The sequence below is a fragment of the Cyanistes caeruleus genome, chromosome 13 (genome assembly GCF_971803275.1).
Source record: "Cyanistes caeruleus chromosome 13, bCyaCae1.hap1.1, whole genome shotgun sequence".
In the NCBI taxonomy this organism is placed as follows: Eukaryota; Metazoa; Chordata; class Aves; order Passeriformes; family Paridae; genus Cyanistes; species Cyanistes caeruleus.
In genome coordinates, this window is record NC_141713.1 from 8,544,115 (window position 1) to 8,557,635 (window position 13,521).

The window sequence follows — 13,521 nt, forward strand, 5'->3', positions numbered from 1 at the left end:
GCTCACCAAAACCATGCTGTGTTACAGGCCTGTGGCTCAGTGTTGCAACAGCAAACCCCAATTATCAAGATAATTCAGAATAATGAGGATTTGAAAGATGCCGGTGTGAACATTTGCTTATTATTAAATATAAGCAATAGGGGCATTACCACCAGTGATGACAAGTGCTTGGCAAAAATGATAAATCTGTCAGATCTGGGCTGGCATCTGCAATGAGTAGAACTGACTTTAAAGATGCCATGAAGGATTCACTGTCAATGGATCACATGGGTTGAACAGACAAATTGTGTTTAGCATTTCCCTTAAAATCCTGATTAGGAAACATCAAATGAGACATCTTAATGACACACTGGGTCTTACCCTAGAGAGCCCAAAGGAGAAAAGACTCTTTAGAGAAAGAAATACTCCACTCCAGGATAACTTTACTTTATAGCTTTACTTTATCTTCTCCAAATCCAGACCTTCTAGCGCTGGTTTCACTTCTCAAAGGGAGATTTAGCAGTTTGGGCCATTTGGAGCCAAGGGATTTAGGAATGTATGAGTGTACCTGGGAGGGTTTTCTGAGAGATCTAGCTCACCAAATCTGAGCACTCTTCTACATCTGCAGCAGTTTAAATTGTTTTAGAATCCCACCCTTCCCAGGTTTGATAAGGCCCAAGACCCAGGTTTTATGTTCACATGTGGCAGGTTTTCCTTTGTAGCATTTGGAGGAACTCTGCTTTGAATTGCTTTGTTGACATAAGCATGATCTTGATGAGTGGATCATCTATGTTTATTTTAACATATATTTCCTTTTAATAGTTACCTTGTCCTTACCGACAGCTGACTTCAGTAGTCACTGTCTTGAGTAACAAGCATGGAAATGTGCTCATATTTTGCTGAATCAAGACTTCCACCAGGCAAGCGCACACATTAGGGAAGTTTGCCCTGTAAATTCATGCTGTGCTCTCTGGAGGCAGTGCTATGACACATGCAGCAGCACAGGCAGGGAGCTTCTCCTGGTCCATCACACGGGGCTGCTGTGGGGAGCGGGATCCGTGTCACTGCAAGGCTGTGTTTGGTTTAGATTAGAATATGGCACAAGCCTGGCAGGGCGGTCTCTGTCCATGAGGGATGCAGCAAACCCTAACCCAGAGGAGGAGAAGGTGAATCAGTGGCCTCAGGGCTTGTTAGTGGTTGGGAAATCACAGCACTGGCTTTGCTGCTGAAGGAGCAACACGTTCCTCCCACTTTCAAAGCACAGGGTTGCCTTTTTAGCATCAAACCACTTCAGTGCCCGTTTGCAAAGCCCTGGCTGGGGCTTGCCCATGGTCAGTGCCCAGGGTCTCAGCTATCCTGGCTGCTCTCTGGGAAGGCTCCATGTGCCAGCTGTGAGCAGCAGCCAAATTTCAAACCTGTAGCTCTGCAGAATGAGATGCTGCCATCCTCGTGTGAACTCCCTGAACTCACCACAGAGCAGACTCTTTTGTGGGTTTTTTTTTCCTGCCCACCACCAAACACACCCCAGGCAGCTCCCTGGCAGTGGCACGTGTCTGCAAATGCCCCTCACAGTGCTCCTGGTCCCATGGGAAGTGCCTGAGGTTGTAGTGCTGGTTCCCAGCAGTCATTTACAGCACACAAGGGCTCCCATGCCAGGCTCAGTCTCCCACAAGCTTCTTTCAGCCCCTTTGCTGAAAGGAGCTTAAATTTCTGTCTGCCTTGAGAAGTGGTTTGTTTTTCAAAACTCTATTAAAGGAGCTATTATTCAAAATCCGCTTTTACTTTGGAAGGGGATTGCTTTCCGTCTCTCCTTTTATCTCCAAACATGTCAAATCAGCAAAAGCATGGAGTGAAAAACATGCACCCAAGAAGTTATATTTAGAAACTGGTTAGTCCGTATTTAACATTCCTGTCAGTGCTTACCCTGTTTTGCATGTCTGGACTGGTGTTAAATTAAATTAAATACATGCAAGCATGACATTTATTATTCTAGAGCTCAGCACAGGAATAACAAAACTGCCTATCTAATTTCACTGCCACAAATCCTGGAGATGTGCCTTCAAATAGTGTGTTCTTATGATTATCTAAAATTCTTCCTGCATTTCAGTAAATCAAGGAGAGGTCAGCTCTGGGGAAAACTGAAAAATAACAGCTTAAAAATGGTTCCACAAGGAGAAACTGTGCTCCTTTACAGACTCACTCAAGGCTCCAGCATGGAGTATCCTCATGTGGAGGGTACTCACTGTAGTGGCTCTTTTTGTGTATGTGAATAAAGGAAGCAAAGCTGCTGGTTTTTGGATGGGTTCAGTCTGGTTTTGGCCACACACCTGATGAGGTTCACTGGCTGCAGGGCAACAACATGCCCTGGGTAATGCCAGGACTCTCTGGGAAGACAATGGCAGAAGTGGGTGAGGTGCAAATCCAGGGTCCCTTGCAGCCCCTCATTTCTGAGATGAGTGTACAGCTCTTTGGCCATCACCTCTAGTTTACAGAGAGTGTTTTTCACAAGATCAGATGATTTTGAAGCAGAGATGCCAAGGCAAAAGGCACATGTTGTGGCATGAGCCCTGTTCCACAACACAGCAGTCTCAGAGAAGGGCGGAGCACTCATCCTTCCCAAATCCCATATTGCCATCAAACGACACTGCTTCCAGCTTCAGGAGAAGAGGGAGTGAATGGTGTTTGCTTATTTTTTTTATACACTCAAAGCATCATGTTTTGGTTAAAAATAATATTGTTTCAGTGTTCAAAATCCTCCCCTTGACTTGGCACTTCTGCTTAAGCATAAAGTGCTCTGCAGCCATATCCAGGCTTCAGGCTTGCCATTTGTTTCTAATTAGGGATTTGAACGATTCCATGGAAATTAAATACATGCAAGTGTAGCATTCCTTAAAGTTCAGAGTTTACTTAAAGAGTTTATTACTTATTTTTACTGGAATAATACAGAATGGAGTCAGTAAGATAAACCTTTTCCCAGCTGACTTTTCTCTGCAAAAACCTGCGGAAGGAAGGAGGTAGTAGGAATATGTTTGAATGAAATTACAGCAAAGAGATGCTTTGCTTTCTAGACATCCCCACTGCCTGGACTTCCCCTCTTTCTAGTCAGGCCAGGGAATGTTTTCTGTGCTTTTAACCCTTCCAGGGAGGAGGGTGTGTGTAGAAGATGTTATGAGCAAGCTGGCTTGGAAAAGGGAGGTGTGGCATGGAAGATCTCATTAACACAGGGGCAGGAGGAAGCCTTGGGGGCAAATTGGAAATGTGAGGATAGATCTAAAATGGAGAGGTTTGGGAGGACAGGGAGTTGGAAGTTTTACAGCCCATAAACTTGGTGAGCAGCTGTGATTGTCCCAAGCCACAATTCCTATGAGCCTTTCTGCCCACTCTGCTCCTTGCTTGCATCAACAGCCATGGTGTCAGCAGGATCTGATGCTTGCCTGAGAGTAGTGCTGTGGGTCTGAGCAGCTCCCCATGTCTTACTGTGGGACATGCTGTGCTAACCTTAGTGATTCAGGCTTTTCAGTAGCTGCATCATCAAGGATTTTTGGATTGGATGTTGATACACAGACTGTTGTAACCCAAAGTACGCAGTTCCTTTTCAAGGTAGGAAATGTGTTTTGTCTAACAGACTGTTGGTTTAACTCCCTGGATAAATGAAGCAACCTAAGACCAAAAATCCCACTTCCTCCATTGCAAATGTCTCACCAAGACCTTGGGTGTCACCTGTGCTCCAGCCTTCTCTCCTTTGAGGTGTCAGCCAACAGTTTGTGCTGACTCAGTCGCTCCTTTCATTAGCAAGCCAGCCCCACCACAGGAAGCCCACGGGAAGCCAGCAGCATCAGCAGAGTAATCCTGAAACTGGATCTGGTTCCTTTAGGGAAAGCCACATACCTGCACGTCGGCGAGGTCGTCGACGGCGTCGACATGCGGGCAGAAGTGGGGCTGCTGAGCCGCAACGTGGTGGTGATGGGCGAGATGGAGCAGCAGTGCTATGAGTACAGCAACAAGTTGTGCTCCTTCTTCGATTTCGACACCTTTGGGGGACACATCAAGGTAAGGCTGGAGCCCTTTGCTTGTCCTTTCCTCCTCCCAGTCACACCTTCACATAACAAGGAAGCCAAGATGCAGGAAGGGAAAAATTCCTCATCAGGCATTGAGCAAAGAGCCTCTCCCCACAGCACAGCAGATCCACCCTCTGGCTGCTGCCTGTCCTTCGGCTTTGAAGTGCATTCATGCCCCTGCAGACATTGCTCAGCCAGTGAGGCTGGTGATCAACACACCTAAGATAAAGTTTCCACATCCCAATCCCAGTTTTCCCTAGATTTCTGGTGGTGCTTAGCCCAGGAAGTTTGATTTGAGCCCAGCTGGCTGAAACCCACAGACAATGATAAATATAAATTGCTATCCCTCTAAAATTGAGTTAAACGTGCCTATGGCAGCAGTGGGGAAATTGAAGAGCAGTTCTGGTCTCTGTAGCCACCATGCCCCTCTCTCCCTCACCCTGCAGCCACACACTTCCCTCCACACAGTAAATCTTTCCAGCAGATACAGTGCAACCCTTCCTATGCCTGTGTTCCCTCTCCTTGCCCTCAAAAGTGGGAGAGTGTTTCTCTTGTGTGCTTCTTGACTGTTCTTTTGTTCTCCAGATAGGTCTTGATTTTAAGGCTACCCACATTGAAGGTCTAGAGCTGAAATACATGGGCCAGCAGACAATGGGGCATTACCCAATTCATTTCCATATGGCTGGAGATGTGGATGAGAAAGGAGGCTACAACCCTCCAACGTATGTGAAGGATACCTCCATCCACAACACCTTCTCCCGCTGTGTCACCGTCCATGGATCCAATGGTTTACTGGTAAGAAGTTCCAGTGTCTGCCTTAGAGATAATGGCAGCAGCAAAAAAAACTTCCTCATAGCATGAATAGAGCTTAATTATTGCAGAATTGTGTGTTTTGTTGTTAAAACCAATGCCTGATTCTTCCCACCCTGGATAAATAAGGAGTATCTCGACCTGCCAGTGTGGCACTGGGGCTGTGTGTGACTCGGAGAGAGCAGAGCATGGTCTGGGTACTGCAGTGTCTGCAGACCAGCCCATCTCTAATGAGTGGTTGGATCTTTCTGTAGACACAGTTTTCTATTTAAAGAGGATAATCAGAAGCTTTAAGTGTGCCTCATCTTTCCTGTAATAAAGGTTTAGGTTTGCAATGCCAGTCATAACATTAAGCACTCACAGAGCTGTGATTTGCTTGAGTTGTACTCCATAACAAGATGTCTTTTAGGATAAATCTCTAGAATGAGTGGTGACCAGACAAGTTACAGCACACCAGAGATGTCAGGGACATGTTGAGATTCTCCCCAGATCTAGGGGTGCCTTTGTTTTTGGGGTAAGGGTGCTGGACCTGTTGTTTGTGAACAGAGGAGGACTTGTGGGTAATGGGATGGTTAGAGGCTGTCTTGGGCACAGTGATCACAAAATTATAGCAGTTTTCTATTCTTAGAGAAGTAAGGAGGGGTTCAGCAGAACAGCCCTGTACTTCCAGAGGGCAGAGTTTGGCCTGTTTGGGAACCTGCTTGAAAGGCAGGTCCTGAAGGGCAGAAGTGTCCAGAGGGACTGGATGATCTTCAAGAAGGAAATCTTAAAGATGAAGGACTTTTCCAGGCAAGGAGCTCTTACCCAGTCAGTGAAATGGCAGTGTATTCCAAAAGGAAAAAGTGTATCCAAGCCCTGAAGAGGAGAATTTGTACTGTCAAGAGCTCTGCTGCTATATATAACAGAATTTTAAGAGGAAACATATCATTGGCAGCTGTAACCTGGATGGTCACTGTACATTAGGAGTTCATACCTCTAGAAGTGCCAGCGTTGGAAGGGAGAGTCCCAGGCATAATTAAAATGCACAGAATCTGAACAAAGGGCACTTAAATTGCAGTTTCAGAAGCAGAGCAGCTTTTATCTGCTATTTATGAATCTGAGGTTTTGGGTTTGGCCTCTGTCCTTCTAAGTTTATAACATGATCTTGAAAACCGACCAAATGACCGTGCCTTCTGAATTAGAGAGACATTTTACTGTATAAATTATATAAGTCATTCAGGGTCATGAGGCATTTGCCCAGTCTGAAGCTGCCAGCAGAGGGGCTTAATACACAATTAATGTGCAGGGTGGCAGGGCAGCATTGCAGGTTTCATTTGTCACACTGTGATGGGCTGCCACCAGTGGCACCATAAACATCTGGCTGCACAGAGGCTGCACAGAGGCTGCACAGCTGCTTATGATCCAATGTCAGATCTTCATTCCCTGTTGCCAAACCAAATACCCAGAGCCTGGCATTTTTCTTATCAGTCAGATGGATGGGTTCATGCAGAGAATTTGGAAATAATTTTGTCTCTTGTGCTTTCTCTGGGCAGCAACTGTGCCATGGGGGATCTGTGGTGTAGAAATCCATGTGCTCAAGCTTTTCCAGCCAAGATGGCAGAGTGAAATCTGGACAGGCTGATGTAGCTGATGAAAGCAACTTGATTCTCTTGCTGTTATTGAACAACTACAATGCCCTAAATGATCATACTTTGCCTCCATGACAAAGCACCCAAGAGAAATCTTAAAATTTAGTATATTAGTTAGTAAATATAATCCCTATTGATTTCAGTTTATCAAAATGTGTGAATATGAAGCTCTACCTATACTTGTTTTGTCTTGTTTTTTGAACCTCATCATTATTTCTGATGGCTGAAAGGAAAGCCCTAGTGAACTAAAGCAATCTGATCAAGTTTGTTCAGTTACGTCACAGAAAATGTGCTCCAATGTTGCATCACTTAGGTGTTGTTTCATGGCTCTGATACACATCTGCAGTCAGCAGCTCCATGCCTTGATTCATCAGGTGATCCCACCACAATCTCCTCATCTGCATTCTGACTCTAATTTCCTTCCTTTCCTCTTCCTTCTCCCACACATACATTCAAAGACACCCACAGTGGGCTCTGATGACTACAGCAGTTATTATATACATTTCCCAGTAGCTTATCATCTTTTTACTTGGGCAGCACCACCTGTTTCTACGTGCAAGAGCACCATTCATGCAAACACAATGAGCTCTGTCTTTCCCCAGTTATCATTCTTTCCCTCAGAGATCAAGTCAATCCAAAGTGAACTTTGCTGAGGGAAAATTTGCCTTAATGGTAATGAATTTTTGCACAAAACACACTTTGGAAATAACCATAAAAATTCTAGCTGGACATTTTAACCTCAGCATAGGACAGAACTTAATGATATCCTTAACATTAAGTTGTTGGTTTCAGAGGTGCTTCTTGCACGAGTGTTGTAGAGCACCTGTGCAAATGTTTTAATAAATGGGAGAGGGACATCAGTTGTTTTTTACTGTCATTAAAGCAGGCAGGTAATTTACATACAGGCTCTCCTGCTTGCTTTGCTGCCACTTTTCTCATGTCACTTCATGGATACTCATAGTACTGAAAAGTCTAGGAGAAAAGAGTATCCAGTTTTTTCTGATGACAGGTGTTTATCTGTGGGTCTGCACAGTCTGTTAGGAGTAGCTGTCTCAACGTTGGCTCACCTCATTGAAGGGTTATTCTGCACTTGGATGTAAATTTATGTTAGCTGAGGGGCACAGTGGGTCCTTCTGGAAACAAATCTTTAAAAATGAGTTTCTCACCATAATTATTGTTTTAAAATGCAATAGTTACCCAATGTTTCTGCAATATATTGTCCAAAAAACCACCTAGTTACACCACTGCAATCCCAAGGATGAAACTTGGCTCTGATTCCCACCCTCTCCATTGGATCCCAGTGTGAAGGCTAAAGCAGAAGCAGCCACTGGGGAAGGGATTTAAATGGGGGTCAGTAAATAGTCTGGCAGGATCCAGGGGAGACCTGCACCTCATGGAATAAGAGGTTGTGCTAACAGCTTCAGTGGTATCTTCAGTGGCATTTACTAAGCCAGCTATTTTTCACAGCAATTGTTTTGCCAGGAAGGGCATTATTTGGCTCTAAATTACCCATGGTTAATGTAGGATTATGGACTATTAGCAAGGTTTTGATCAAAGAAAAATTGAATACAATAGAAGAATGATTTTGGAACAGGCATCTCGTTTGCTATCCAAGCATTTCAGTAGTGGGCTTGTTCATGGAAACAGGCACAGGAAACAAGTTAGAGGAGACTGAGAGATGGCTTGTGGGGAAATTATTAATCAAAGAGAGGATGACAAATGCCTAAGGGACCAGATTCCTGGTTGCTAACTCCCTCTTGTTCTGTGGGCTTTCAGGGATGAATTAGGAGAACAACAGGCGTTTGCTGGCTCTGAGCCTCTCTGCCAGTGCACAGCCCTCTCTCAGCCTGCTCCTGTTTTCTCTCACTTTTCTGGGAGATGTGATCCCCTGGGATAGCACTCCCCTGCTTTGCCCCAGCTGAGTCTGGTCACTGCAAGTTTCCATGTCCCTGTCCTGGTGCAGTGTTGCCAGCTGGGAAGATAAATGGCTGAAGTGGCAAACATTTCTCTAGGGAAACTGCTTCCATCATCTCATTGTCCCAACATCATTGCTTATGTGTCTTTTTGGTATTACTGTCCTGTGAGAGAAAGCTAATAGGATTCAGTGGCAGTTTCTGTGGAATTCGGACATCTCTGTGGTTAAAAGACTTCCTCTACATGTTGGAAACCTTCTTCTGAATGTTGCTCACTCCTAAAATGTTCTTTCCTGTAAGCCTTTATCATAACAACACTGGGATAGTTCATTCTTCTGAGAGGGTACAGTTTAGTACATACATTTTACACCTAAATAAAGAAGGCTAAACCTTGCAAAATCTAGCATTTTATTAGGCCAGGGAAGTTAGCAGCAAATTTCAATGAGGTAGCTCAATGGAATGTATCATTTTGCAGGTAATTTTAGCAGTGCTTAATTTACTGTGATGACTTGTGCTCAGAGATTTGAGTATTTACACTGGAGCATGGATGCTACATAACAGAAGTCTGTGTGGTTGTAAGCCAGTAATAGATTTGGCAATCAGCATGTTTGTTCTCATGTGAAAACATATTTGTAATCATTTCAACACTAATCCTGGCATTTCATTCGAAATTTGTGCTCCTTGCCCCACGAATGAGGCATGAAGGTGACAAAGATGTCTCAAGGCTGTTTATAAAAGCAGTTCAAGCACTTGAATGCCCAAGCACTTGGTCTCTGTGACAGCATCATGAACAGGTCTTCTCTCCAGGTTGATACTGTCCCCTGACTGTTGCTGTTCCATCAGAAGCATTTTGAGGAACACATTTGTGGCAGGTTAACCTTCGCTAGGGAGGTTTCCTGAGTCCAAGGTGATTGTTGGGTGGTGGCTGATGGGAATAGCAAGGAAAGAGCCCAGGAGATCCAGACCTTCCCCTTGTCAATGGGGATCTGAAACTAATTTTCTATGTGCCAGATATATTCACTGACAACTGACTTTCTGTGTGTCCAAGGGATGTTGCTTCCCATCTTGTCCTATCCTTAGGCTTCAGACTCACGTTCCCGCTCTCAGATCTTCCAGCAGTGTGAGTGAGGGGTGTTGTTGTGTCCAACCAACAGTGTTCTGATGTTAACAACATCCAAACCAAAACCAGAACAGCATTGATTAACACCAGCTGATTTGTCTCAGGGTCAAGCAAATCTTCTATCAACAACTTGAAAAAAAATATCAGGTCAAACCTAAAACAAGCCAGCCTGTCTGGAAAACAACCTCCTACCTCTCTGATAGCCTGGAAAAATATTTTTTCATCTCAGCTGCATTTTTGGGTTGCATTTTATGTAGCTGCTCATGTAACTCCACATGAAGATGAATGAGCCCAGATGTGACTTGAACATCTAATTCCTCTCCTCATCCCCCACCCTGTGATTTTTCCAGCCTCATGCTAAGACAGTCTCCGATTTCACAGGCAAACAAAAGAATGGAATGAGCATTTCCTAGGTGATGACAAATTCTAATTAAGTGTTAGAGTTACTGCTTAGACTATAAGCTCTTAAGGGCTGAGAGGGATCTTGCTTTTGGTTTTGGTTATAGATCCTGAGTTCAAAAGGGTACTGAGGCTCCTATGTGCCATCACACTAAAGATTGTTCTAATGGTGCAGTGGCTGAAGCATAAAACGTTAACACTGCCCTTTGTTTTGTTCATGCAGGTGAAGGATGTGGTGGGTTATAATGCTCTGGGCCATTGTTTTTTCACGGAGGACGGACCAGAAGAGCGCAACACGTTTGACCACTGCCTTGGGCTGCTGGTTAAACCCAGCACCCTGCTCCCCTCCGACCGAGACAGCAGGATGTGCAAGCTGATCACAGAGGGAGCTTACCCAGGGTACATCCCTAAGCCCAGGCAGGACTGTAGGTGAGTGGGAGCCTTCCTCTTCCTTCTCCTTGCAGGACTTAGCCATAACAGACAGCATTCTGTGTATGTGATTGAGTAGACATCTGTAGGGGTCTGGGCTGGGCTCTCCCACGTTTGGGAGAGCAGTTTCCCTGGGGTTTTTATCCTTGTGCTATTCAGATGCCTACAGACCTAGGGTGTAATTCTCCCACCTAAAATATTGTAAATCTTTCTTTCAAAGTGTGCAGCCCTGCCTTGTGGAGTCCTGAACTTGATGGCTCAGCAGAAAGTTCCCGAGTTCAGGCCATGATATGACATTTGTGCTCATCTGAAATAGTAACTGATTTTGAAAAGATTTCAGTATCATCCATTTTGTCCTCAGAAAAAACTGAGGTTTTGTTCAAACAAAGATATTTTTAACTTTTTAGTTTGTCAAGGGAGAGAGAGGAATTAATGCAATTTTTCACATCTGTGTTTGTTTATAAAATACACCTAATGTCCCCATTCTTAAAATGAGGGTTATTTAGCCATTGTGCTCATTTTCCACTGATAATTCATTTAATAGGCATAGGGACATATATTGTGGGTCATTTTGAAGACTGTTACACAAATGAGCCCTTTCTAATGGAAAAGTGTTATGGTACTTTGATCTGCCCTGTCTTCCTCTATAAAAGAATTCAAGGTCTGATCAGTAAAACAGCTCAGCTTGTTTAGCACTGGGTTTATCCAGCCTGGAAGTGCACAAGTACACCAACGCTAATCCCAGAGCAGGGACAGGGGATGAGCACCAGCTGTGGCTCCATCAGCTTGGGAGAGGCAGGCAGGGAGCTGCTGCTAGGAATTAAAACAACAGGATTGTGCCAAATGACACTGTAACCTGCCCAATTCATGTGGCTCTGAAGAATGGGATTAGGATGAAAGGCAGGTCACTGTGGAAATACACTGTCCTTGCCCTTCCCTACGCAGCAGGAGGTGGTCTATAAATAATCCAAATTTGTTTATTTCTAGGCCAGTCCCATGCCCAAAATAGAAAAATTTTGCTATGTTTTCATGATAAAGTCAGACAAACGGAAATGCATCAGCAAAATCAGTTGGCCTAAAGCCCTGTGAAGTCCCTCATACCAAGAGTAAAATAGACATAAAGGTTCCATAGGTTCCTATCCTGCAGAAGGGCAAATCTCACCCAGCAAATTTAGGGGCCAGTCTGCTGGCTGCAAGTGCTGGATGTTTCCTGTGCCTGTTGGTTAATGAATTCTGTATGTCACAGGATGAACAATGATGGATGGATTGATCTGTCCTCTTTGATGGGAATCTTTCAATTAAGTGTCTTTTATGTGCATTAGACAAATGGAATGCTTTTGTCCCAAAAGAAATGTTCAGGAGGGTGGGAGCAAATAAAGTTAATCACAGCAGCAGCAAGAAAAGGCAGGTACAGGGGGTACACTTGGAATTCATTGGGTTCCTTGGTTAAATGAGTCTCTAATGAATCCAAGGGCTTATGTGGGGGCAAAGTTCTGTGACTTGTGCAACAACATATTTACCTTATCATAAAACATGATTGACATCTGACAGCTTCATAGCAGGCTTGGTAATCCCAGTCGAAATTCCTCATTTAATACTTGGTGTTTTAAAAGATAAGGCCATGTTCTCTGTCAGACCACAGAGGACATGAGGTATGAGAAGAGAAAGAAAAAACACATTCCTCTTGCCCTTAGGCAGGACTCCTTATCTGGGGAGGTATCAGCCCTTGCCTGCAGTGGGGGAGTTTATGGGTGACTGGTGTGTGCTCAAAGTGTTATTTTTGTGTTATTCTTTGTTTTCCTGACCTGCAGTGCTGTATCCACCTTCTGGATAGCCAACCCACACAACAACCTTATAAACTGTGCAGCTGCTGGATCTGAAGTGAGTGCACAAGTTTCTTATTTGGTAACAGCTCAGGCCAGGGACAGCCGTGCAAGGCTGAGGGAGGCTCTCACTGGAATAAAACCTGCTTTTGTGACACAGACATTTTTGAAGCTGTTTGATTGAGACACACGTTAATGTGGCTGGTGCCACCAATAAAAATAATGGTTTTCCTTTTGCTTCACACTTCTTGTCACTTGCTGTTTCTAGAACTGAATTTAACAAAATTCCACAGCGTGCAGCCTGAATAAATTAAATAAATGTGACTGTGGAGTCATAGAGAAGCTTTTGGCAATGATATTGTTGATTGCAGTACAGTAATGGTGTCCTGAAATTTCAGTCAGCCCTAATGCTAATTCCACAGGCATTTTTGGTCACATCAGGAGCCCTTATTGTCCTGAGACATAAAAACAAGAAAATCAAGCCTCAAGGAGACATGTGGTATTTCTAAGGCTTCCAAACCTTGAGTACCTATATTAGGACTCTTTGATACATATTCAGGCAACTAGATAAAAATTATTTGATTTTTAAGTTTGGAAAGTCTCACTTCTGCTTTGATATTGAAGTCAAAACTTGACCTAAGGCACCCTGAAGATCAGAAGTGTGAATGTCAATGTTCATGTGCGTTAAGCTCTTTGCTGCAGAGCGTTGCACACAACGGCTGTGATTTGTCCTGAAATCTCCTGGCATACGTCTCGTGGCTTTGCTGAGCTCTCCTGGGGCTAGTGCAGACCAGCAAAGTCTCAGATGTCCCTCGTCTCTCTCAGGAAACAGGCTTTTGGTTTGTCCTGCACCACGTGCCGACAGGCCCCTCGGCAGGCATGTACTCCCCTGGCTACTCCGAGCACATGCCGATGGGGAAATTCTCCAACAACCGCGCGCATTCCAACTACCGGGTGAGTCTGCACGCAACGGGAACGCTGCCCTTGGAACAAACACCATCCCCTCGCTCAGCTCCTTGGGCCTGCAAGCTATTACTGCCTGGGCTTTCTGCTCCACTCCTCTCCTGCACGCTTGTTTGTGTCTGCAGATAAGGCCGCTCGTGGGCTGGCACGGGAGCGCTCGGAGCCAGCCAGCACCTGCTCCGCTTGGCTCTTGGGCATCCAGAGCACCTCTCCCCTCTGCTCAGGCTGCTGCCTTGCCTCTGTGCTCCTGAAATACTGCCTCCAGGAGCATCTGCTGGCAGCTTGTCTAATTATACACCTCAGCTGCCAATGCTGGCAATTAACTGAACAGCTTCTAGAGGGATAAATACGGCTGCGTGTCTAATCACCTTCTCTGCTTATTTACTCCTTAGCGTGCCA

At 44.7% G+C, this 13,521-nt stretch overlaps 1 protein-coding gene across 4 annotated transcripts in view; it reads left to right on the forward strand.

Annotated features, from left to right (window-relative positions):
- The window catches only part of CEMIP (cell migration inducing hyaluronidase 1), a 103,769-nt gene that overhangs the window by 71,807 nt on the left and 18,441 nt on the right, over positions 1–13,521 (forward strand). For all 4 annotated transcript variants that reach the window (XM_086849544.1, XM_086849545.1, XM_023933913.2 and 1 more), the window contains exons 12-16: positions 3,854–4,029; positions 4,623–4,832; positions 10,131–10,336; positions 12,148–12,217; positions 12,985–13,113. In XM_086849544.1, coding sequence (XP_086705670.1) covers positions 3,854–4,029; positions 4,623–4,832; positions 10,131–10,336; positions 12,148–12,217; positions 12,985–13,113 — 791 coding nt within the window. The remainder of the gene's footprint in view (positions 1–3,853; positions 4,030–4,622; positions 4,833–10,130; positions 10,337–12,147; positions 12,218–12,984; positions 13,114–13,521) is intronic.